Source organism: Bos mutus, chromosome 13 (genome assembly GCF_027580195.1).
Source record: "Bos mutus isolate GX-2022 chromosome 13, NWIPB_WYAK_1.1, whole genome shotgun sequence".
Classification (NCBI taxonomy): domain Eukaryota; kingdom Metazoa; phylum Chordata; class Mammalia; order Artiodactyla; family Bovidae; genus Bos; species Bos mutus.
In genome coordinates, this window is record NC_091629.1 from 64,073,962 (window position 1) to 64,101,471 (window position 27,510).

The 27,510-nt window shown below is 41.5% G+C and overlaps 1 protein-coding gene across 1 annotated transcript in view; it reads right to left on the reverse strand.

The window, feature by feature from the left end:
• Positions 1-9,194, reverse strand: part of TMEM236 (transmembrane protein 236) — a 41,304-nt gene extending 32,110 nt beyond the window's left edge. The window contains exon 1 of the mRNA XM_005891937.3: positions 8,938-9,194. Within this exon, the coding sequence (XP_005891999.1) occupies positions 8,938-9,194 (257 nt within the window). The remainder of the gene's footprint in view (positions 1-8,937) is intronic.
• Positions 9,195-27,510: the final 18,316 nt, after the last annotated feature.

The window sequence follows — 27,510 nt, forward strand, 5'->3', positions numbered from 1 at the left end:
CTGGCTATTCTTTTCTGACAGGGAGTCTCTGGATGATAGACCTAGTCTAGATCATAAATCTTTCATGTCTGACTCCTGTTTGCCTATTTCCAAGGTAAGTTCCATGGGACAAGGTACCCTATCTGAGTTGTTCATTACTTTATCTCCAGCATTTAGAACAATATTTCCAAACCATTTTTATACAATAAACTTTCTGGGAATCTTATAAATCCTATGGACCCTTCTCGGAATTTTTAAGTACATAAAATACATAGACTTATACAACAAAGTAATGAGGCTGAAAGACAGTTATCCACAATCTTTTAAAATTTTGATTTAGTAATTTACATACCTCAGAGTAGGAAACGGCAACCCACTCCAGTATTCTTTTCTGGAAAATTCCATGGACAGAGGACCCTGGCAGGCTATAGTCCATGGGGCCACAAAGAGTCAGACACGACTAAGCAACTGAGCACACAGGCAATATATACACCTAGCTAATGCTTACGCCTTGCAAGGAAAGTTATGACCAACCTAGACAGCATATTAAAAGCAGAGACATTACTTTGCCAACAAAGGTCCGTCTAGTCAAGGCTATGGTTTTTCCTATGGTCATGTATGGATGTGAGAGTTGGACTGTGAAGAAAGCTGAACACCGAAGAATTGATGCTTTTGAACTGTGGTGTTGGAGAAGACTCTTGAGAGTCCCTTGGACTGCAAGGAGATCCAACAAGTCCATCCTAAAGGAAACTAATCCTGGGTGTTCATTGGAAGGACTGATGCTGAGGCTGAAACTCCAGTACTTTGGCCACCTCATGCGAAGACTGACTCATTTGAAAAAACTCTGATGCTGGGAAAGATTGAGGGCAGGAGGAGAAGGGGACGACAGAGGATGAGATGGCTGGATGGCATCACCGACTCGATGCACATGAGTTTGGGTGAACTCCGGGAGTTGGTGATGGACAGGGAGGCCTGGCCTGCTACGATTCATGGGGTTGCAAAGAGTTGGACACGACTGAGTGACTGAACTGAACTGAAGAACATATTGTCTTATTTTCTTTGACACACTCCTATCCATATTGCAAAAGATGCAGAAAAGATGAGAGAGCACATTCGGGAGAAAACAATTAGGGTGTGGCTTGTGAATCCAATCAACAATCTCAGCAGAAACACTAACAGCTTGCACTGAAGGGCGACAGAGACAGGACAAGATGAAGAAAGGCCGTGAGACTTCCAGGATACGATAGGCAGGAAATGGGCTAATACAGAGCTGTGCTGTGCCATGTGTGCATGCTCAGTCCTGTTCAATTCCTTGCAACCCCATAGACTGTACCCACCAGGCTCCTCTGACCATGAGATTTCCCAAGCGAGAATACTGGAGTGGGTTGCCATTTCCTTCTCCAGGGGATCTTACCGACCCTAGGATTGAATCCACATCTTCTGCATTGGCAAGTGGATTCTTTACCACTGAGCCATCTGGTAAGCCCAATACCGAGCCATTTGGCTGCAAAGATGTGCCATCATTAAGAAAAGGGAAGAATGACTCTGTGATGCCACAGAGGCCAGGGAAGCTGCCACTTCTACCATGGGCCCAGGGGTTCCCTCCTCAGATGCAGAGAGCAGGCCTGTTGCCCATGGCCCAGAGGGTGGAGCCCTTACTCTGATAGGTCCAGAGGACAGAGTGTCCACACACACAGGTTGGTTGTCAAGCCTTAAACCTTAGAACTGCAGGCTAAAACCAACATATAGGCAGACCTTGTTTTGCTGTGTTTCACATTACTGTGCTCTGTAACAAACTGAAGGTTTGTGGTATCATAGAGAGTACACTCAGACATTAACAAGTCAGCTAGCATCCCAAGGAGACATCACGAAGAGTAAAAGGTTCAGAAATCACAGGACACAGAGAATAACTGATGGGACTTGGACACTGGAGAAAACTTCTTAGCAGACTAAATGGGATGTGGCTGAAATGGCTGTGATGAGCCCATCTTCAAATATTTGAAAAGCTTCAGTATAGACATAGTGAGCTCAGAAAGGAAGTCACCCTTAGAGACACAATGTGGAGAGTTGTCATCACACAAGCGACAGTTTATGAGAGCCGACGAGAGAGCTTGAAAAGCAATAAAAGGGGACATATGTATTCGTATAGCTGAATCACTTTGCTGTACACTTGAAAATAACAGAACACTGTAAATCAACTATACTCCAATAAATTTTCTTTTAAAAAAAAGGGAAGAAAAAAGTGTCATGCTACTGAGAGTGACCATTACATGTGGCTAATTAATTGCTGGTAGCCATGCCAGCATAATTTCATAACAAGGACAGTACTCTGAAATTGGTGAGTGTTTTTTTTTTTTGGGGGGGGGTGGTGAGTGTTGAATCACTGAAAATTGGCTGATTGATTGATTGATTGAAGCCAAAATTTTCTTTTTCTTCTTCTTTTTAAAAAATCTTTTAGCCCCACCATGCAGCATCTGGGATGTTAGTTCCCCAACCAGGGACTGAATATGGGCTCCCTGTGGTTACAGCATGGAGTCGAAACCACTGGACAGGGTATCCCAGAAGCCAAACTTTTCTATGCAAATTAAAATATGCAACCTCCAAATTAAAATGCTTGACACATAAAAAAGAAAAGCAATAAAAAGAGAAAATCAGGGGGCAATGGGTAGGGCTCCCAGCCATGGCCAAATTCATTGGCATCTAAGGCAGGGCATAGGATGTGACAGCTACAAAGAAGACGGGAAGGAAGCTACACATGGCAGAGTTTATTTCAATACAAGGAAATAAGGAAGACTATTCTCATAATTGCTTCCCAGGTGCCACTGGTGGTAAAGAATACGCCTGCCAATGCAGGAGATGGAAGAGATGTGGGTTCAATCCTTGGGTCAGGAAGATCCTCTGGAGAAGGAAATGGCAACCTACTTTAGTATTCTTGCCTGGAAAATTCCATGGGCAGTGGAGCCTGGTGGGATACAGTCTATGGGGCCTAAAGAGTTGGACACAACTGAGCGAGTGAGCACAATACAACACATTCTCATTATTAGAGACACAAAAAGTCATGAAGCTCCTTTAAAATCAGAGGCAGACTGTCTGTATTGTGAGAAATAGTATGATAGATGGACACTAAGGTATCTTCAGCTTTCAGATGATTCCAACACTGAATTCTAAAAGCAAGGGGAAGAGTAGAGTTTTAGAGGTGGAACGGAAATGCAGGCAACATTTTTCAAGGTTATTACTCTGTCAACAAGGACATGGAGGGAATGAGAGGGACAGAGAGGCAAAAGGAAGGACAGCTGTTGGTGAAGGTCTCCAGAGCCCCAGGAGGTTCATATAACGCTCTCTGTGCCTCCTTGAGCAAAAGCAACCAGAACAAGGGATCTGACGCTAGACGTGAATAGATCAAAAGTTGGCGAACCATGCCAGAGACTCAAGTGCACAGTGGCCCTGGAAATCAGTGCCTGATTGGGGTGAGGAAAACAGTCATGAGAACAAGATGCTGAGTCGATAGAGATGAAAGAGGAAGAACTCATGGAATCTGGTGACTGACTGCATATGCAGGAGAGAAAAGCAAAAGTGAATCCACTCCTGCTGACTGACTGGAGGCGGTGGGACAAGCAGAGAAAGCCTGTGGTCAAGGACAAGAAAGTGATCAGTCTTGGTTTTCAGAAGATGACAGACAGACTGAGAGAAAGAGGGTTCTCTGGGAAGAAGTAACTGTTAAATACCACTGGTTATCTCCTGGCAATTCACCTATGACCTTCTCGGAGGTGCTGGAAAGAATGAGCTCTGCCTCCTCAGGTGAGCCAGTCACTCGTGTGTGTTGCTGTGCACCGTTAAGGTGCTCAGACTCAAGATAAATGGGGTTGGTCTTGACTCCCTACTCACTGGGCAGATGGTCTTTTAACCTCTGTGCCCCAATTTCCTCACTCATAAAACGAACACTGTAAATGTTCTTCTTCATAAAAGAGAATTAACTAAAATAACACAGGCAGTGTGTTTACAACTCTTTTTGGTACATAGTAATTGTTCAATCAATATTTACTCTTATTTTACTATGATGACAACTAGAACTATTACTGCTATGACTTCCACTGCCACCAGAAACAAATCAACAGCAAATTTTGCAGTGTAAGTTAAGGATGTCAACAAAGGAAAATGTTCCAATTGGAGTCTTTCCAACTTGGCACTGCCCAGGATGGCCGACACGTCATGGTCTGAGGCAGAGGTCCCCAACCTCCAGGATCTAATGCCTGATGATCTGAGGTGGAGCTGATGTAATAATAATAGAAATAAAGTGCACAATAAATTTCATGTGCTTGAGTCATCACAAAACCATCCCCCACCATCCTAGTCCATGGAAAAATTGTTTTCCAGGAAACTGGTCCCTGGTGCCACAAAGGTTGGGGATGGCTGGCTAAAGAAATCATACTCTGCAAGTCTCGATAGAATCCTAAAGTATCACCCCAATCCAGTCTGGGAACCCCCAAAAGTCTTCTAGGATTATCCTTCCCCAAGGTACCCTCTCCGAGGAAATCTACTTCAGTTTCAGGTTAGTTTGTAGCTCAACGGTTTCACCCATTCACTGATTAGTCTATACCTCAATGGTTTCACCCATCCCGTCATATCCTAGGCAAAATTTCCTCTTATTTACTGGGATATAAAATTTGGGGTGGATATAAATAGTTTTTCTTCTTTTCCTCAAACCATGTCCCTAGTTTATTATAAATTATGACAGGCATCCCTAAAAAGAACAGTCATTCCAAAGGAATGAGGAAGTGTTTAACAAGAGTAAAAGGAAGAACACCGGATTAAAGTTCAGACTTCTGTTGGTTTAAAGTGTGCCCTAAACTTTCTGACCTTGTTTCCTCCCTTATAAAATGACAATTATACCGATTCCCTCAACTTTACAATACTGAGTGCAGGCCAAATGAGAAAATGAAACGTAAAATCACACTCTAGTATAGAACAGTCTAGTGGTTGTCAAGAGGGAGAGGACTGGAGGAGGACTGGGTCGGGAACGTGGCATTAGCAGCTGCAAACTGCCATATACAGTATGCATAAACAACAAGGTCCTGCTGTATGCCACAAGGAACTGTATTCAGTATCCTGAGATACAGACTTCCCTAGTGGTCCCGTGGCTAAGACGCCACACTCTCAGTGCAGGGGGCCCAGGCTGGATCCCTGGACAGGAAACTACATCCTGCATGCTGCAATAAGTGAAGATTTCACATGCCAGAACTAAGACCTGGCAGAGCCAAATTAAATAAAATATATATTCTGAAACAAACCATAATGGAAAAGAATATAAAAATATGTGTATATATGTATAATTGAATCACTTTGCTGTACAGCAGACATTAACACAATATTATAAATCAACCATGAAAAGTGAAAGTGTTAGTCACTCAGTCATGTCCAACTCTTTGCAACCCCATGGACTTTAGCCCCCCAGGCTCTTCTGTCCATGGAATTCTCCAGGCAAGAATACTGGAGTGGGTAGTCATTCCCTTCTCCAGGGGATCTTCCTGACCCAGAGATCAAACCCAGGTCTCCTGCATTGCAGGCAGATTCTTTACCATCTGAGCCACCATTCTTCAATTCTAAAAAAATAAATAGAATCACACTATGTATAGAATAGAATCACAAAATATAAGATATTCATCATTTCACTCTATCCACCTTCCCTACTCTCAAAGGATAAAATAAACCAAGAAGATTCTCTGGATACACAGAGTATCACTTCTAGAATTTTCTTCAGTTTTATCATCACTTGTCAGAGTCATTCTGAGGATTAAACCAGATAATGTTTTCAATAGATACTAAATTCAGCATGAGATAATAACACTAACATTCACCGGGTCCTTACCATGTGCTAGGCATTGTGCTCAGAAGTTTTCATGCATAATCTTACTCAATTTCTTAAAACAACCCAATAAAGAAACTAGCTTGTCCCCATGTTGCTCATAAGAAAACTAAAACTTAAAGAATTTAAAGGATGATCTCACAATCAGGGCCAATGCTGGAATTTCAATTCAGGTCTGCACCCCTCAGCCACAACGTCAGGAATTCACTAGCTGGATGACTCACTCTCTCCTGAATACCAGCCACACAGGACCCATGGCACTGGTGTGGATGTACAGAGAGATACTCAAATAGGCCCATCAACAATGTAGCTGTGAAAGCTAAGCATCTATGAAATCTCACATAAACAACTATTTAAGTATTCTTCAAAAATAATTCATACTTTCAATTCCTACTTTCTGTAATAGCAATTATTTTTGCATCATCTTTCTCTAGAAATCAAGTTATATGACACACACTATGTTACCACATATATTAAAATATTCTATACACATTTTGGGGGATCACATATAATATCCAAATATACATCTTTAGGGAAGATGTATTCTAATGACACTAGAAAAGCTGCATTTTTTTAAAAACATACTTAGCATTCAAAGTCAGAATATTTTAAAAGTTGCATAAGGTGGAAGAAACAGCACAGAATCAGACCACTCTGGGCTCACAAATTCCAGCTCCACCAGTTATAAACTTTATCACTAGCCAAAGTTAATCACTTCTTCAAGTTTCCATTTCTTTATCTATACAACAAGACTATTAGTGGATAACTCACTGGGTTGTCATAAAGTCTAACAGTATGGAATGTGTAAGGTTCCTTGAATAGTACTCAGTAACAACTTCTTCTTTTCTAGGCCAGTAAGCGATAACAATGGCTCGAAAAAGAGGTCATGGAGGGAACAGTTTCACTGAAATCATAGATAACATGCCATCCACCTAAAACTATTTGGAATACTTATGACCAACCACACCCACAAATAGAAATAAAAGACTGGAAGAGTATTTTCCAAAAGGAATCACTGAAAGATGTAATTATTGTGACAGCCCAAGACAACTTAGCACAAGGGAAGTAGCTGGACCAGACGTACAAAGAAAAACAACAAACAAACAAAAACACAGACACTAAGGAGCAGAAAGACTGCTGCCTTCTTTCCTTTCAATTGTCCCCAGAGATTGGGACCTCACCCTTCAAAGAAGCAGTTCAGGGCAGTGGTTAGAAGGACCAACCACAGAATCAGACGGACCTGGGTCCAAAGTACAGTCCTTTCACTCTCTTGTCAGCTGACCATGTAAGTTTCTTAACCTCTCCAATCTTCAGTTTCCTCTTAGGAATAATAAACTCAAAAAAAGACATACTTCACAAGGTGGTATGCGATGAAATGAAACTGCTAAGTTCATTATATAGTACATAATAAGTAATCAGTAAAGAAGTAATTATAGCTTAATAATAATATAAATACATTATTTAAAAATAATAATAATATATTTTTTCAAGTTTTTTAGGTGGACCATTTTCAATGTCTTTATTGAATTTGTTGCCATATTGCTTCTGTTTTATGTTTTGGCTTTTTGACCATGAGGCATGTGGGATCTTAGCTCCTACATAATAATAATAAGCAATATGGGAAGGTTTCCTCCCTAAATGATATTCAGACCTAAAAGGTCCTAGGGATTAAGCCAATGCAGAAAAAAAGAGTACCTTCCTGGGCTGGTGTGGCCAGCTTCCTACTGGTTTACTCCTGTTGTGATTTAGACCCTCCTTATCCCTCAAACACTTCCCGGCCTGGTCAGGAGTCTTGAACGGTTGAAGCAACTCCTATAGGTATGAGGGGTGGAGGGCCCAACTGAGCTTAGTTGATCTTGAGGATTTGGGTCAAGGGTTGGAAAACACCTAAACCCCACTGATGAAAGCAATGCCAACCACATGATTTATTTTCAGAAACCACTCAGGACATCTGTCCTCCAGGAACTGAAAGTCTCCTGTTGTGTTAGGGGGTGACATCAAGTATCAGGTGCTAAAGAGCAGATCCTGGGCCCCACCCTCCCTGGCCACACTCTCCCTACAGTGTTTCTCACTATACAGCTGTATAGCTGTATCTATTATTTTTATATTTCTGTACTTGCTTGAATTAAAATTCCCAGCTCCTTGTTTTTCAAATGTATTCTATGTATCTCAGATGACAAGAACCAGATCTGAAGATTTAAAAGGAAAAATACATTAGGACCGGAGATTATTTGTTCTTAATACCTTTACATGGATCAATATAGTCATTAACCTATGAGTTCAATCCTTATTAAGCCATGATTAATTTAAAATATTTATGTATTATTATTTGAATACGTACCCTTCTCACCACCAAGGTAATAGAATTTATCAATACAATCAAAGTATTATTATTTTTTTAATCTAAATAAAGGAACCAGTTTGCTTAAAAATTTTAGTTGGTTAATGATCAAAGGATGCCTTAGAGTTACAAAACATTGCAAGGTAAACATTTAGACATTACTTTCAGCTTTAGACATTACTTTCAGGTTTATACAACAGAAAATTATATATTAGAATCTTATGATTATGATTTCTGTAAATTAACTATGATAACTTTGTGCACTTAGTGTACACAGGAATTAGTACAAAAACAATCACTACTCAGAGTATCAGAGTCTTAGGAATACATGTAAGTTGCAATTATCAGTCAGCAAAAAAATGACTCTTTAAAAAAAATATGGAAGGAGACTTCCCTGGTGGTCCAATGGTTAAGACTTTGCCTTCAAATGCAGGGGGTGTGGGTTCAATTCCTGGTCAGGGAGCTAAGATCCCATATCTCATGGCCAAAACATAAAACAGAAGCAATATTACAAAAAATGCAGAAAAGACTTAAAAAAAATATTCCACATCAAAAAAATATTTTAATAAAATATGGAAGATACTTCCATACTTTATACAACTATGAATACATTGATTGAAACAGTGGTTATTACTTCTCCTTAATCTCACATTACACACCTGTGTGTTATGCTAGCATCCTTGCCCAGAGAACATGAGACAGTCTCTTTGAAAGCATCCCAGGGGGTCCCTGTGAAAGAATTCTTTTTACTCACCATCCTTTGATTTTTTGGTAAAGATGACGTTTCTTGTACAAGAGAACTTTCACAGGAACCCAAATCAAGAGAGACACTGAAGCTACATAGGCAATTGAACAGGAAACAATCAGCCAATAACGTGTTTTGTCAGGCGGATGCCTCGTGGTGGAATAGGCAACAGCAAACTGTTCCATTATCACCAGCGTGGGGACACAGAAAGCAGTAAACTCAAGCAGCTCAAACACCAGCAGCTTGATTAGTTTTCGCGAAGCCATCCTGGGAGGCCGAGCACCCGGGGACCACAGTCTCCTCCTCTGACTGTGAACAGCATATGGACTCACAGATACTGAACTGGGGTCAAGTTCCTTGTACTCGAATCACTCACCAGTGACTTTATTCTTTTATTGACCCTCATATGGTTCAGTGATCTTCCAACTTAACAACCGAGGTCTCTTAAAGAAACAGAGCCGTCGTGGAAGTGATCACTTAATGTGTTTGCAGATCCGTTACTAGAAGTCAAATGAATTTCAGAATATGCTTCAGAACATCAGTAAAAGTGGGGTCTTTTAATGTAGTTTTTATTATGAATTTGAGCACAAGAAAACATTTATTTAATATTTAACACTTAAGTAGAACCACTGCAATAATATAATTTTAGTTAGAAAAGAAGAAAAGACATAATCCAATCCCCTATTTTTATAACTGAGCAGATCCAGTCAAAGAGAAATACTCAAAACTTGAGTATTTGTCTAAGAGAGTGACTTCTCATTTCTCTTCAAAGTACATGAAAAGGGAGTTTGGATTCACTTTACCAATTTCCCAACCAGACTTCCTCCTGGTACTTGAAGTATTTATTTGTTCTTGCACATTAATTGCTATGCAACACAGATTAACGTTATTTTTATTTTGCAGGTCAGGAGACTAACGATGATATGAGAAACCTGCTATCAGGATCAATATATGAAGAGTTATCTATATCTAGTCTAAAAGCATATCAAATATTTAAAAGACAATTGTCCCCATGAATATCTTTCCTTCGCACAAGCCACTTTTGAGCAGCTGCGATGAGCGTTCCACTGGGTGTGGGGTGGTTCGATGTACGTGTGACAAAGCATCCTTCCCTGCAAACCCTCACAATCCATAGAGGAAACAAACCTATGGGCAACAAAAAATAACTGCAGTCAGAAGTCTAACCTAAATGCCATGATACAACAGAGGAGAGCTTCCTCTTTGGTTTTGGGAAGGGGAGGGAAAGATAATGATGATGCGAGCAGATGGTGGGTGTTGGGGTGTCAGTGACATTTCAGGAAGAAAAAAACAACTGGGAGGGAGGCATGATGATGAAGTCTGGTGTGGCATGGTAGGACCAGGGGAGGTGATGCTAGGAAAATCAGCTGGACTCAGAACACCCATATCCTATGAAGGATGTGTGTGTGTGTGCATGTAAATGTGTGTGTGAAAAGGCATTTGGGGAACACATGTATACCTGTGGTGGATTCATTTTGATATTTGGCAAAACTAATACAATTATGCAAAGTTTAAAAATAAAATAAAAAAAACAAAGGCATTTTCTAAACAGAGGATCAGCTGACTACTTGGAAAGGAGGGATAGTGCTGATGTGAAGGCAGGGCTAGAGTGGTGTGGACCTAGAGATGGGGAAGCCACCTGGGAGCCACAGAGGAGCCTACGTAAGACGGAGCCTTGGCTACCACAAGTGGAACAGGGGTGACGCACCCACACAGGCTGGCCCAATCCCTCCTGTCTGCTGGCTTCATCAGATGGCTCCCCCACGCCTGTGTCTGAGACACGTCATATTTCTCTTGGCTTCTGTGTCTCAAGGCCCTTTTCAGAAGGGATCCCATAGTTGCCTGGTTCTTGGGATGCACCTAGGATTCTGGGGGGTGGCTCTGAGGATTCACACCTCCTGCCCTCTCACAGCAGGATAATCAGACACAAGGTTCCTTGAGCTGCCAGGTGATTCTCTTTGACCTCGCAGCCACTGAAGTGTAGCAGAGGACTTCCCTGGTGGTCCAGTGGTTAAGACTGCACGCTTCCACTGCAGGGGGCACAGGTTAGATCCCTGGTTGGGGAACTTGGATCCCACATGCTGCACAGCACCAATAATAATAAAGTGCAGCAGAAGTCCTCTATATGAAAAAAGACATCTGGAAGAAAGGTGGCAAGAATACAAAAGGATGGAGCAGTAAAGCACCTAAGCAGCAGTTCTGTTGGCAACTGTTTCTAATAGCATACCATTGACATCAATGCTCTGTTATCATCCCTGAAAAATGTTCTATTTAAATGATACTGGATACAGACTAGATTTTAACCTCCTAACCCTGGGTCTTGGGTCATCTAATGTTACAATGTATTATAATTTCTTCCACAAATTTTGTTACTAACTGGAATTGTGATCTGAGAAGTTGAAGATAGTTGTTGAATAAAAACAGTCTGGCTCTTACCTGGACTGGAATTCCGTTTATTTACATATATGGGAATTGAAAACTGACACTCACTTTATATTTCTCACCTATCATCTTCCTCCAGTTCCTATTCTATAACTTTAGCCTCAAAGATAACACCAAGTGGTGTTACATTCATGGAATGGGACCTACTGTTCTCCACCACAGGGAATGCCCTGATAACTAGCTGTGCTTCTCTTGAGCAGGAGAGAGTTTATGGCTGTTGTCCTCTGTTCACAGGGAGCCCAACTCCATATAAAGGGAAGACTGCTTGGGTTACCCTTGTAACAGACCACAGGTCATGGTAGAAGCATAGTGACTGACTGACCCTGTGACTGGGGAGATGACCAGATGCGTATGTAGGACCCGAGAAGGTGTGTGGAGTGAGCTGGACAGCCCTACCCTGCCCAGGCTGCCACCCACTCCACCAGACATGTCTGGATGAACATTCTGGCCACAAAATGTCCAGCTGTCTAAGAGTGGCCTGGCATGACCTGGGCCAATCACTTTCTCACCCTTAGGAATATGAATTAAAACACACGTGGAGAAATTGACAAGTGGAGTTAAAGGAGGCCATGATTTTTGAGTCAGAATCAGAGCAACTCAAACTGTATGTGCCAGAACCATCTCTGGCTTGTGGTTGAATTCTGTAATTTGTTGAATGAATGAACATATGGAAGCCAAATGGTGAGGGAAGAGAAGAGTGAGCAGAGCAGGGAGGCCAATCCAGACAGTAACAGTCAGGACAGATCTATGGGGTTATGCAAGCACACCAAGGAAGACCAGCCCCCTAGTTACTTGACTCCCCAGCTCACCTATATTCTCACAAAATGGGGCCTTTGTTCTTTGCAACCAAAGGGCTTAAGTATAAGGGGAAAAAAAAAGGTGTTTATGATCAGGGGCCAAATATACAGAAACAATATGTAAAATTACTGGATGATTCAGAGGACAGGATTGAAAAAAACTGAAGTCAAGTTGACTAGAGAAGGTGAATTTTGGCCTGTATTCATTTATAAATTGACACATGATAATATCTCTATATTGTTACAGCAATCTTCTCTTTATAGTGTATCTTATTTTAAAAATAGTTCTAAGAATTTTCATGATGCAGTGAGTTGGGGAGAGGAGTGGCAGAGACAAACAATGGATTTTTGTTTTTGAAATATTGTAGTTGTAGATTTAAATGTAAATTTAAAATCCAGGAAGATAGCAATCAAACAACAGCATTATCCCTGGGGAATGGGTGAGGTGGGGCAGAGAGGGTTTTTGCATTTTTTAATATTTGCATAGTTGGAATATTTCCATGCATAAAAATTAGAAATCAACTTTAGTAAATACTCAACTGAACAAAGAAATTTAAACTTATTAAAAATTTTGCGCTCTTTTAAAATGTTCCCTACACAATTTTCCCCCCTACTTCCAAGCAGAGGCAGAATGAACAAATTTTACTTTTGCCTACCCCCGCAGTGGCTGAACTAAGCAGGGACATAGCTAAGAGGCAAGCAGGAGATGGGGCAGTGGAGGGAAGCTGTGAAGGATTGTTTTCTGGCTGGCAGTTGGGGTTGAATTCAGATATTTTCTCCTGATCTCACAGGAGAGTGTGAATAAGTGCCATCTTCACCCCTCAGCCCCAGATTAAGGATTTCCATTTCTCAGAAATCTTTTACTCTCCTTCTTCAAGTAGAAGTGAGTAATTCCTCTTGAGTGTAAAACACTTTTTGAGGGGATTTCCTTGGCCGTCCAGTGGTTAGGACTCTGCATGTCCACTGCAGGGGGCCCGGGTTCTATTCCTGGTCAGGGAACTAAGATCCTGGATGCTGCGTAACTCAGCCAAAAAAAAAAAAACCAACAACAGATTAAAGCTACATATAAAACACCTTTTGAAACTCTTGTCTCCCTAAGATGTCTGCACATTGGGTTCCTGTGAAACTGAAAGTTCCCTGAAGGCAGACAGCATGCGCTCTTGTCTTTGTACCATCATTTCTTGGCACAACACTCAGTACATAATCGGCCCTTAGTGTACATTTGGGGAAGGAAGGAAGGAACAGACGACAGGTAAGAGAAGTGGCGGGCAGCAGGGAGAATGCGCTGGACTGTGAAAATGGCTACCTTGTTTTTATTTCAGGGGAATGCTGTTTCTAAACCGACTCTGCAGGGGGAGAAATCATATACTACGAGCTCCCATACAATCTGTTCACTCAGCCCATGAGGTTCAGTGTCCTTGAGTGGCCCCAATGACAGCGGCCATGTCTCCTTCCTCATTAGCCATGGCTTCAAAGTCAAAGACCCTGGGGATTACAGAGCTTCTTAATCCCACAACGCATGTTTGGAAAAAGAAAACTATGCCCCTTGCAAGCATTCACAAAGACTTTCTACATCCCAATGTTAAAATGTCTTTCCTAACATTTTCCAACACACGTGCCCTCAAGAATGCATATTCCATGATGGACTTGCATTGTTAATGAAGGTGGTTGGAGAGGACTGTCTGGTAATCATCTGGGCCAAGGAACAGTCTTCAATCATTTCAGGGTCCTCAGCCCCTCTGAAGTATCATTTGTCTAAATTTTCTGTAACAGATTGAGAGGCATGGAAATCTCCTTCATGTGGGATAGAGTAACTAGCTAGTTTGCCAAAGGAAAAATAGAAAGCTTCAATGCCAGCTTGAAGCTATGGGTAAAAAACAATGCCACACCCCTGACAAATGCAAAGGGATATAAGAGAGGGTTTGGGATCCCTACCCCCCCTTCAGCTGGGACCAGTTTCTGTCAGTCCTAATTCTGTCCCTTCTAAGTCCCCTGACGAGTCCACCATGCAACTGTACTGCCAGTCACTGGAAGGACACGGAGGGGGACATTTTCAAACCACCTGAATTCTTAACTTGGATTTATCCCAGATTGATTCGAGGAATTCTGCCCCTGAGTCTGCTCTTGAATGCTGTGTTTAACAACTTCCTGGTAGGAAACAGATTTGGTTTTCTGAAGCAGGGTCTGTGGTGGAAAGACTGAGTCTTGTGGTTAGAACTCACTTCCATGTAGGAGTGTTGATGCAGGGGTTTTTATTTTAGTAAGCAGAAGATATCATGCTGTCCAGGGTGACACCTGTTCTCCACACTTCCAACTGTCATTTCCTTCCTGCAGGCAGGAAGTCAAAAATTGAAAGTTTCTTAAATTGTTAGCAAGATCATTTGTAATCTCAAGGTTTTCTCATTGTTTTCAGCGTTTTTTTCCGTGAAACAAAATGTACAAACTGCCAGGAATGTTCTGGCATGTCCATGGCTGGTTTCCTGTGATCGTGTGGTGTTGATATGCAGCAAGGCAGGCTCTGGTGGCAGTGAAACTGCTCCGGGATCAAGCAGGATCTGCGAGGAGCCCAGACAAAAGGCAAAAGCGTGTCCCCGCCCAATTTACTGATTATTTATCATTTCCTAAGAGTATTTCCAAAATACATTACTGATCCTAACAAGAAGAGGTCACCAAATAAATAACTTGAAGTAAACTCACTAAGATTGTGCCCCATGTGATATAAACTCCTTTTTACTAATGTTATGCTGTCATAGTCCAGACTATACTGAATTCATATTATAGGGAAAGGATTAATTTCAGCTCTCTGGCTATTTATAAACAAGTAACTTTGTAAGAGTAAAGACCACAGCATATCCACTCTTGTAACCCTTTGAATATCTATCTGGTATCTAGTGACTCTGTTCTTCAAAGTAACAAAATGTATATAATATCCTTACTTTTTAAAAATAATGGTACCAGATCTCAAAAAAAGCAGGAAAGAAATGAAGAAAGAAAACTTCCCACTCTAGGACTTACCTGGTAGTCCAGCGCTTTAAGACTCCATGCTTCCAAGGTAGGGGGCTTGGGTTCGATCCCTGGTCAGGAAACTAAGATCTCACATGCTACGTGGCACTGCAAAAACAAACATACCAACAAACAAACAAACAACCTTCCCACTCCACTGGGCTTCCCTTGTGGCTCAGCTGGTAAAGAATCCACCTGCAATGCAGGAGACCAAGGTTCGACCCCTGGATTGGGAAGATCCCCTGGAGGAGGGAAAGGCTACCCATTCCAGTATTCTGGTCTGGAGAAGTCCATTGACTGTATAGTCAACGGGGTCGCAAAGAGTTGGACACAACTGAGTGAATTTCACTTTCACTTTCCCACTCCACTATATAATCATCACACAAACGTGCATAGTGATATATAAATGGGAGTTAAGAATTAGAACATTAAAAAAAAAACCAGAAAGTCACTTCATTCTTAACAATAATTCTCAGATTTTACTTTTTAAGGGACTGCAATAATCTAGTTAGCCTTTCAGCATTCCAAAATGACAAATTTAAGCAAAGAAATAAAATCCATTTAACTGAAGATGCAGCCCTAATTCATTACAGTACATCCCCAAATTCACAAGAATAATTTAACCTAAATTCTTGTTGGTTAAGGATATAAGTTTGAGCTTCCCAACTGTTCCTTACTTAAAAAAAAAAAAAAACAAAAACTTGAAAACGATGACACACTCATATCTTCAGAAAGTGAAGAAATTATAATTGTCCAGTTATTTTGTTCAATGTATTAATAGTTAGATCAAAATCTCCAAGCAGTTTGCCTTAATGGGGCTGCTGTTGCTGCTGCTGCTAAGTCGCTTCAGTCGTGTCTGACTCTGTGCAACCCCAGAGATGGCAGCCCACCAGGCTCCCCCGTCCCTGGGATTCTCCAGGCAAGAACACTGGAGCAGGTTGCCATGTCCTTCTCCAACTCATGAAAGTGAAAAGTGAAAGTGAAGTCTCTCAGTCGTGTCCAACTCCTAGCGACCCCATGGACCCTAACTCCACTGCATGGCGCAGGTTTGTTTTGATTTAAGTGTTGTTTTTTTTGTTTTTTTTTTTAAAATTTTTGGCTGCACCGTGTGGCCTGTGGGATCTTAGTTCCCAGACCAGGGATCAAACCGGCATCCCCTGCATTGGAAACACAGAGTCTTAACCACTGGACCGCCAGGGACGTCCCTTAAGTGGGTATTTTTAAAGATATTGTGCGTTTGGAATCTTCTGACCTAAATTACCACTTAGACTATAGAGGTACATAACTAATATGTCTTCTTGAACTATATACATGTGGTCCATTTAGTTTGATAAGCATTTAATGAAAGAAATCAGCTGATCTCTTCTCTGTCAGAAACCTTCCCTGGGACTTCCCTGGGGTCCAGTGGTTAGGTCTCTGCACTTCCACTGCAGGGGGCACGGGTTTCAATTCCTGTTTGGGGAACTAAGATCCTGCATGACCTGTGTCATGTGTCATGGTCAAAACAAAACAAAAAAAGGCCATCATTGGCTTCCCATCTAATTATAGAGTAAAAGTCCACAGCTTTACCAGAATTTTCAAGGTGGCTACCACCCAGCATATTTCTCTCTGACTTAATTTCCTATTTCTTTCTCATCCTCCTCCTCAATCTTCTTCAAACACATTAGGCATCAAGGCTTACTCAGCCTGCCCCCTTCCTGCTCTCACCTGAAGATGCCCCAAAAGTCAACTACCTCACTCTCTTTAGGTCTTTACATAAATGACACTTTGTCCATGAGACTGCTTGTCCAAAATTCTAATAGTCTCCCCTCTAAATTTCCTGTTCATCTCCCTACTTTATTTTTCTTTTTACTTACTAATAGCATAATGTTTACTTGACTAATTCATTGCATTAATTGCCTGCCCTTCCAATTGTTCTGTTGTGCTAAGTCGCTCAGTTGTATCCGACTCTTTATGACCCTATGGACTGTAGCCCGCTAGTCTCCTCTGTCCACGGGGATTCTCCAAGCAAGAATACAGGAGCAGGTTGCCATGCCCTCCTCCAGGGGATCTTCCCAACTCAGGGATCAAACCCAGGTCTCCCGCATTCCAGGTGGATTCTTTACTGCTGAACCACCAGGGATGTTTCTTTAGGGGCTTCCCAGGTGGCACAGTAGTAAAGAATCTGCCTGCCAATGCAGGAGATTAAGGCTCAATCCCTGGGTCAGGAAGATCCCCTAGAGGAGGAAATGATAACCCATTCCAGTATTCTTGCCTGGAAAATCCTGTGGACAGAAGAGTCTGGTGGGGTACAGTCCATGGGGTTGCAAAAGAGTCAGACATGACTGAGCAACTGAGCATGCATGCATGCAAGTTTATTTAGGACAGGAATTTTTACCAATTTTGATCTGCTATATACTCATACTAGGCTAGTGTTTAGCACATAGTAAGAGCTTAGTAATTATTTGTTGAATGAGTAAATGACACAATGAATTTACAAATAAACAGAGTGGACTCTCTTTGCAAACTACGACACTGATGCAGAAGTACCAAGATGACAAGCTCTCTGCCCTTACAGGTTATGATCTGGTTGAAGAGACAGATGGAGCCATGGGTCATTTCAGTACAAGTGCAATGAGAAATGTGTGTCCAAGTCATCATGGGGGCAGAGAGGAGAGGTACATGGTCAACCTAGAAGTTCAGGTGAAGTTTCCTGAATAAAAACAGGCACTTTCTTGAGATGAAGAACCTACTCTAGCTAGAGAAATAGAATACTGTTTCAAAGTTGTTTTTTTTTTTTCTTTAATATTTATTTTTATTCATTTGGTGGCACTGGGTTTTAGTTGCAGCACATGAGATCTTTAGTTGCAACGTGTGGGATCTAGTTCCCTGACCAGGGGTCAAACCTGGATCCCCTGCATTGTGATCTGTTATCTTAACTACTGGACCACCAAGGAAGTTCCTCTTCCAAAGGTCTTAATAGAATAGACTTTTAAGTTTTGCTCCAAGGTGTGACATCAGCAAGATGGTGGAATGGGAAGTCTCCAGCCCTAGTCTCCCAACAGAAATGCCAATTTAGTAACCATCCACAGACAAGAATGCCTTTGTGAGAATTCCAGAACCCAGGGAGAAGACTACAGCACCCTGATAGAGTGTGAAAACTAAAATCAGAAAATCACATTTAAAAGGACAAGAACAGCTTTACTTTGTTTACAGTGCCCTCACCCCCCGTCCCCACCCCCACCCCCCACCACCCCAAGCCAGCACATCAGCACGGAGGAGCCCCTGGGCCCATGATTTCTCTAGTAGAGAAAAGGAGACCAAGGTACAGATTCAACTTTCCCAGCATTTCAAGGTACTGCTCAAGAGGCCCACTTCTGTCTCACCTCATGCAGAAAACTGAAGACACTGGCACAGCTAGACCACCTAGGATTGTTACAAAGTAAGAAGGGATGGCTAGTGCATACAGATCTCCCACAGCCCACCAACAACCCTGACCACGACCTCCACCAGCCAGCCCCAACCAGCTATAAATCCCACTAGCCAATCCTGTCCAACCACAAACCCCACAGCCACTGTTGAATTACATAACCCAAGGACCCTGGAATTGAAAGACCCTGCCTGTGGATGATCCCAGGATTGGCTCACTGAGAGTGATGAAGTCCTTTCCCTGTTGAAACTCTCTTGAAATGCACAGACACCAGTACAAGGATACAAAGACCACACAGAATCAGGGAAACATGACACCACCGAGGGAAACATAAAACTTCTAGTGCATGCATGCTCAATCACTAAGCCATGTCCCACTCTTTGCGACTCCATGGACTGTAGCCCGCCAGGCTGTCCACGGGATTCTCCAGGTAATAAAAGTGGAGTGGATTTCCATTTCTCTTCTAGAGGATCTCCCCAACCCAGGAATCGAACCCACATTGTCTCCTGCATTGGCAGGCACATTCTTTACCACTGAGTCACCTAGGAAAATCATAAATTTCTAGTAATTGACCCTGAAGAAATGGAGTTCCACAAACTGACAAAGACTTTAAACTAGTCATCTTAAAAAAACTCAGTGGCTACAAAAGAATACAGATAAACAACTAAATAAAATCAGGAAAAGACAGGAATAAAATGGGATGGAATAACATCAGCAAGATGGCAGTATTAGAATTCCCAGTGCCCATCCTTTCCCAGAAACATCCACTGGAACAACTATCCACATGAATTTATAAAAATACCTTCAGAAGACCTAAGCATTCCAGGTGAGGGATGACAGCACCTGGGCAGAGCACAGAAACGAGAAAAGAGGCATTGAAGATGGTGGGAAAGGTAACGTCACATTATGTCTATGATCCTCCTCTAAACCCAGGCAGCCCATCAGGGAAACAAACATCATCCCTGTGGGAGGGAAGGGAGGTGAGCACCCAGCTCCACCACAGACCCCAGCATGGTCCCTCAGCACCACCATCCCTAGGTGGCTCTTGTGGTGCAAGGTTTCTGATGGGCTCTTGTAAACCCAAGATCCCACCCATCCCAGCACTGGATTGGAATCTGCAACTCTAGGCACCAAACTGGCCTCTGTGAACCCAGGCTCCAGGCAGGCTCCTATTAATCCAGGCTCCCAGCCAGGCCCAATACTATGTCAGCTATCATAGACCCAGGCTCCCAACCCACCCCAGCACCATGTTAGCTCCATGAAGCCAGATGCTCAGCCCAGAACCAGGCTAGGACTTGCAGACCCAGACACTGGGCTCACCCCAGGTCCATAGCACTTAACTGGTTCCATAGAACCAGGATCCAGGCTTGATCCCATGGACTTAGGCACTGGAATTGCCAGCCCAAGAACTTCATCAGAAAGGTCAATCACAGACACCACCCTGTAGGGCTCACCCATAATATCTCACTGGTAATGGGCTTTCCTTGCTGAAGCCACCCTATAAAAACTAGAAGAGGTGTCTACTTCTTCAAATGTACAGAAACCAATACAAAGCCACAGGGTCATTAATAATCAAGGAAATATTATTAACTCCAATGACTGACCCTAAAGAAAGGGAGATCTATGAACTGTTTCACAGTGAAATCCTTCAGTCAGAGTAGTCAAAGAAAAATGAATTAAAAAAAGTGAACAAAGCCTCCAAAAACTGTGGGATACAGAAGCAATCTATACATTACTGGAGGCAAAGAAGAAAAGAGGGAGAAATGACAAAAAGCTTATTAAAAGAAATAATGACTGAGAACTTTTCAAATCTGGATAGAGATCTGGATACCCAAGTTCATGAAGCTAACAGGCAATCCCCAAATTTCAATTCAAAAAATTTTCTCCAAGATACATTATAATAAAACAGTCTAAAGTTGAAGATAGAGACAAATTTAAAAACAGAAAAAGAAAGATTAAGTTCTCACATATAATGAAACCTACTCAAGTCAATCAGTGAATTTCTCAGCTGAAACCTTGCTGACCAAAAGAGAGTAGATGGTATATTCAATGTGTTGGGAAAGAAAACACAAAAACAAAACGAACCAAACAAGAATACTTTACCCAACAAAATTCTCTTTCAGAAATGAAGATTGAAACTTTCCTCAAAAAACAAAATATGAAGGAGTTCATCACCATGAGACCTGCCCAGTGAGATACTAAAAGTAGTTCCTCAAGTTTTTTTTTTTTTCCAATAATAATAGGAGATTATCATACTTCATGTTCAACAATGGATGTATCTTTCAGATGGAAAATCAATAATGGAACACTAGACTTGCACAACACTATAAACCAACTTTGCTGTTGCTGTTAAGTTGCTTCAGTCGTGTCCGACCCTGTGCTACCCCATAGATGGCAGCCCACCAGGCTCCCCCGTCCCTGGGATTCTCCAGGCAAGAACACTGGAGTGGGTTGCCATTTCCTTCTCCAATGCATGATAGTGAAAAGTGAAAGTGAAGTCGCTCAGTCATGTCAGACTCTTAGCGACCCCATGGACTGTAGCCTACCAGGCTCCTCTGTCCATGGGATTTTCCAGGCAAGAGTACTGGAGTGGGTTGCCATTGCCTTCTCCATGACTTAACAGCATATACAGACTATTTCAAACCAAGAGCAGTGGAATATATACTCTTTATAAGCATACATGGAACATTTTCTGGGACAGACCACACGATAAGTCACAAAACAAGTCTCTACAAATTTAAGAAGGCTAAAATCTTTTTTACTTTATTTTATTGCACTTTTCAATGAAATAAAACTAGAAATCAATAACAAAAAGAAATTAATAAAACACACAAATACATGGAAATTAATCCATTCTTGACCAACCACTGAGTCAAAGGAGAAGTCAAAGGGAAATTTTAAAATATTTTGTGACAAATGAAAATAATAAAATATACCAAAGCTTAGGGGATATAGCAAAAGCAGTACTGAGAAAGAAGTTTTTAGTGATAAACACATTAAAAAAGATCTCATACAACCTACCTTTAAACCTCAATAAACAGAAAAAGAACAAACTAAGCTAAAAATTAGCATAAAGAAGCAGATAATAAGGACTAGAGCAGAAATTGATGAAATAAAGAATAGACAACAATACAAAAAACAGAGAAAACTAAGAGCTATTTTTTAAAAGATAAACATAATCAATAAACCATTACCTGAACTTACTGTAAAGAAGAGAAAGACTAAAAATCAGAAATGAAAGAGGAGATGTTACAACTTATGCCACAGAAATTTTAAAAAATCACAAGGGACTATTATGAACAATTACTTATTAACAAGTTGCATAACTTAGAAGACACATTTGAAGAAACCACTAAGACTAAGTCAAGAAGTAGAAAGACTGAACAGATCAATAACAAATAATGAGACTGAATCAATAATCAAGAACCTCCCAACAAAGACCAGGACCAGAAGGTTTCATAGGTAAATTAATCATCAAATATTTAAGAAAAATATGCCAAAGCCTTTGACTGTGTGGATCACAATAAACTGTGGAAAATACTGAAAGAGATGGGAATACCAGACCACCTGATCTGCTTCTTGAGAAATCTGTATGCAGGTCAGGAAGCAACAGTTAGAACTGGACATGGAACAACAGACTGGTTCCAAATAGGAAAAGGAGTATGTCAAGTCTGTATATTGTCTGCTTATTTAACTTTTATGCAGAGTACATCATGAGAAACGCTGGGCTGGAAGAAGCACAAGCTGGAATCAGGATTGCCGGGAGAAATATCAATAACCTCAGATATGCAGATGACACCACCCTTATGGCAGAAAGTGAAGAGGAATTAAAGAGCCTCTTGAAGAAGGTGAAAGAGGAGAGTGAAAAAGTTGGCTTAAAACTCAACATTCAGAAAATGAAGATCATGGCATCTGGTCCCATCACGTCAGGGGAAATAGATGGGGAAACAGTGGAAACAGTGTCAGACTTTATTTTGGGGGCTTCAAAATGACTGCAGATGGTAAGTGCAGCCATGAAATTAAAAGACGCTTACTCCTTGGAAGGAAAGTTATGACCAACCTAGATAGCATATTCAAAAGCAGAGACATTACTTTGCCAACAAAGGTCCGTCTAGTCAAGGCTATGGTTTTTCCTGTGGTCATGTATGGATGTGAGAGTTGGACTGTGAAGAAAGCTGAGCGCCGAAGAATTGATGCTTTTCAACTGTGGTGTTGGAGAAGACTCTTGAGAGTCCCTTGGACTGCAAGGAGATCCAACAAGTCCATTCTGAAGGATATCAGTCCTGGGATTTCTTTGGAAGGAATGATGCTAAAGCTGAAACTCCAGTACTTTGGCCACCTCATGTGAAGAGCTGACTCATTGGAAAAGACTCTGTTGCTGGGAGGGATTGGGGGCAGGAGGAGAAGGGGACGACAGAGGACGAGACGGCTGGATGGCATCATTGACTCAATGGACATGAGTTTGAGTGAACTCCGGGAGTTGGTGATGGACAGGGAGGCCTGGTGTGCTGCGATTCATGGGGTTGCAAAGAGTCGGACAGGACTGAGTGACTGAACTGAACTGAATACCAATCCTTCAAACTGTCCTAGAAAATAGAAAAGAGAACATTTCTAAACTCCTTTTATTAGGCCAGCACCACCTTGATAGTAGAGCCAGACAAAAAACAAGAAAAAAAGCACAAAAACTATATAAGCTAATAGTCCTGATTAACATGAATATAAAAAATTCTTAACAAAATATTAGCAAACTTAATTCAATAGCACATTAAAAGGTTCATAATGACCAGGTAGGACTTATCCCTGGAATGTAAGGGTAGTTCAACACACGCAAGTCAATCTGACATCACGTTAAGAGAATGAAGGACAAAAATCAGATGATTATTTCAATACATGCAGAAAAAAAGTATCTGACAACATTCAACACTTTTTCATCAGACTTCAAAAAAAAAACAACATTAAGTGTAGAAGAACTTACCTCAAAACACAAAGGCCCTATATGAAAAACCCACAGCTAACATCATATTCAACAGTGGAAAAACAAATTTTTCTCTTTAAAATCTGGAAGAAGACAACATTTATCAAGACAGCTATTATAAAGGGAAAAAATATATAGTTGGTGAGGATGGATATGGAGAACCTGGAATATTTGTTGTACACTGTTGGTGGGAATGTAAAATGGTTTAGCTGCTATGGAAAATAGTATGGAGCATCCTCAAAATATTAAAAGTAAATCTACCACATGACTATGACTTCTGGGACTGAATTGAAATCAGGATCTTGAAGAGGATCCAGCCCCGGCTGATCCAGGGTATTCGAAGCGGGGACAGCGTCGGCGACTTATTTAAATATTAATTAGAGATATAAAGAGTAATAGAATGAGGATAGCTCAGCAGGAAAATTCAGTGGAGAAAAGAGGCTGAGTAGCTTGGTTTACGCGGGAGACCAATAAAACTTCAAGACAAGAAGCTTGCACCACTTACGTAGGACACAGGCGTCCTTCTGTTCTCCCAAAGGAGAGGAGACACTGAGGCCTCCCCGGTCAGATCTTAGAAGCCCAGGCAAAGTTAGTAAGCACAGCCAGCTCCACGCTCCAGATGGAGACTGAGCCAGTTTGAGAGAGAGAGAGAGACATGGGGAGACCAGTCTTTCAAGAAACTGATCCCAATTCTTTATTTTCCAGAGTCTGTTTTTATACACTGAGATGTTATACAAAAGTCACTCGGGGTCAGCAGTCCTGACTTTTATTAAAGTCAGGTGCTTCATACAAATGTATACAGAGGTCTTAGGGGTGTGACATCATCTTCTGGCCAGGGGGCCTGCTGACAATTTATGACCCTCTCCTTATGACAGCGGTCAGTCAACAAGAACACTTATTTCTCCAAGGGTGATTATTCTTAAAACAGACACCACCCAAATAAAGTTACATTCCCATAGGGTGAGGTTGTAGTGGGTTTTAGTTGAGGAAAGAATTTACTCGGCCTAAGGTCTAACGTGATTTATATCAAAGGTTAATACTTATTTCTTCTATATATTCATTAATGTGTATAAGGGCAGGGGATGTGGAGACTTAGCAGTAAACATTGGCTCAACAAATGAAAAACCCTTCACTAATACAATTTCTAATCAGCCCACCATACTTATACTAATGGTTTTCTAACTTTTCTAAAGAACCTGTTTTTACAAGGTTTAAAGCATCTTGTGCCTCTCACAGTTGGGAGGCTGTGAGCAATCACATGTGGCCGGACAAGCCTGTCAGGCAGGCTAGAGAACCTTCAGAGGAGTTTGTAAGTTTGGAACACTCCTGTCACGCCCAGGAATTATTATTAACTGGAGCTCTAAGTTAACTCCTTCTCTGAAAGAGGTGGTGGGGGACAGCCCCCCGTAAAGTCAGAGGTGTAGGTGAGAGCACAAAGTAGTAAAATAGGCAGGCTCTGGTTATGGGGGTAGATGCTCGAGAATTTCCAGGGGGACTCCTGAGGCTCGATCCCGCCTTTGCATATGTTGAGCCTCCTTCCTCATGACCTTTGCCACGGGTGGAGTGCCTCCCGCTGGCTCCCCACACCACACTCACCACAGTCTTATTCACAACAGCCAAGAAATGGAAACAACCCAAATGTGCACTAGCAGATGAGTGAATATGGAATGTATACACAATGCAATATTATTCTGCCTTTAAAAAGGAAATCCTACTCTTTGCAACAACACTGAAGACATGATGAATGAAATAAGTCAGTCACAGGAAGACAAATACTGCGTGATTCCTCTTATGTGAGGCATGTAATATAGTCAGACGGAGAGAAGTAGACAATATAACAGTGGTACCTGGAGATGGAGGAGGAAATGGGAAGTTGTCACTCAAGGGTACAGAGCTAGTTATACAAGATGATAAGTTCCACAAATGTGCTCTAAAGCATTGTGCCAGTAGTTAATAATAAAGTACCATGCATTTAAAAATTTGTTAAGGTGAATCTCATGTCTAGTGTTTGTATCACAAAAACAAAACAAAGGGACACAAAGAAAATTTGGAGCTGATGGATATGTTCATCACCTTGACTATGGGGATGGTAACATGAGTATATACACATCCAAACTCATAAAAGGGTAATTTTAATTATATGGGGGTTTTTTTGTGTTTATTACTGCAATGAAGTTGAAGAAAAAATTTTGTTCCCAACACTGAAATGACTATGGCCTGTACCTAACTCCCCAGTTGCAATATTAGCGCTTATCTCCTCTTGTAGTACTGAACACCTTACTAAATTCAACCTTGTGCTATAGCTTTAAATGTATGTGTTTTCTTTCCTTACACATTTGTGAATTTCCAAAGGCAGTGACAGGACCTTGCTGTGTTGAAGGGACCCCAATGCCACTCTCGGTTTTGATGATCCACTAGGACGACTCTCAGGGCTCAGTATACTGCAGTCATGGCTGTAATTTATTGCACCAAAAGGACTTCAAGCAAAGTCAGAAAAGAAAAAAGGTGCATGGGAGGCTGTCAAGGGAAACCAGGTACGAGCTTCTATGAGTCCTCGAACCAAAGTCACACAGGACAAGTTTAATTCCCCCAGCAACAAGGCGTGACAACACGTGTGTAATGTTGCCAATCAGGAAAGCTCACTACCCATGGTGCCTGGAGCTCTTACTGGGGCTGATCATGTCCCCAGATCATGTCCTACTTGGCATGTCCCCAGATTCCAGACTCCCAGAAGGAAGCAAGTGATCAGCATAAAACACATCATTTGTGCAAAGTTTGGGCCCAGTGTGCCACTCTTCTCCATTCTGAGAATAGTAGGAACCCTCCCCAAATCCAAGCTCCCAAAGCCAGTCAAGGCCAACCTTGGAAAAGGGACCCTCACAAGATGGCAGTCAGGCCCGCTATGCCAGATTTTTTTCTGTCCACTTAGTCATTGTTAGATCTCCCTGGTATGCAAACATCTGCTGAATTCCATTTTCCACTTCACATTTTTGCTAAAGCAAGATGATGGGAAATAAATGATCATTTCATGTATACAAAGAACTGTTTCATGTTTTAGAACTGTTTACATGTGTTTTTAAAAACTTTGTCTTGCCACTCAACGTAGTTTTATTTCACCCTTTAATACTTAAGCTTGGATAAACCAATTTTACATAAACAGCTAATCATTATAATAAATATATTGCCTGGAAAATCCCATGGACAGAGGAACCTGACGGGCTACAGTCCTTGGGGTCGCAGAAGAAAAAAATAAATAAATATAAAAGTAAACACAAAGTAGTGGTTAAATCACCACCACAGAGGTAATGGCCTGGATATGATTTCTATTTTTAATATCTGTTTGGGATCTGACCTAAGGTATTTAGTCTATAGACCTTCTTCTGTAATGATAACACTTTGAACTTATGTTAACAGTCAGCAGCAGACTGCTAAGTCGATTCTGACTAGTAACAAACTTAGTCTCAATAATAAAGAACTTTGAGTGACTTAGCTGCTCCGATGGCAGGATCCAGGCCCGGTGATGTCAAAGGATGCTTTGGTAAAAAACTGGAGAATTCTGTCACGAGTCCCTGTGTTTCACCACCAGCCTGGCAGGACTTTTCCTGTGGGACACCATGGCCCTAAAATTATGCTCGAAATAAGATGCTTGTCTTTGAGAATAGAAAAAAGGTGGCTTGACAGATCAACACCATCTCCTTTTCCTTTTTTTTTTTTTCCTGGACAATGCCAATGACTGCAAAGTATGAAAGCCTGCCTAAATGATTTCCTCAATTGACTCTCTTGTGTGTTTTGAAGAATTCCTATGGACTGTAAGGAAAGCATACAGGTTCTGTGAATTTAGCTTTTCCATGTGTTCAGGAACACAATATCTAAAATCTGCTCATCTTCACAGCTCCCGACTCTGATGGCAATATTGGGGCAAAAGGGTCCACCAGTGG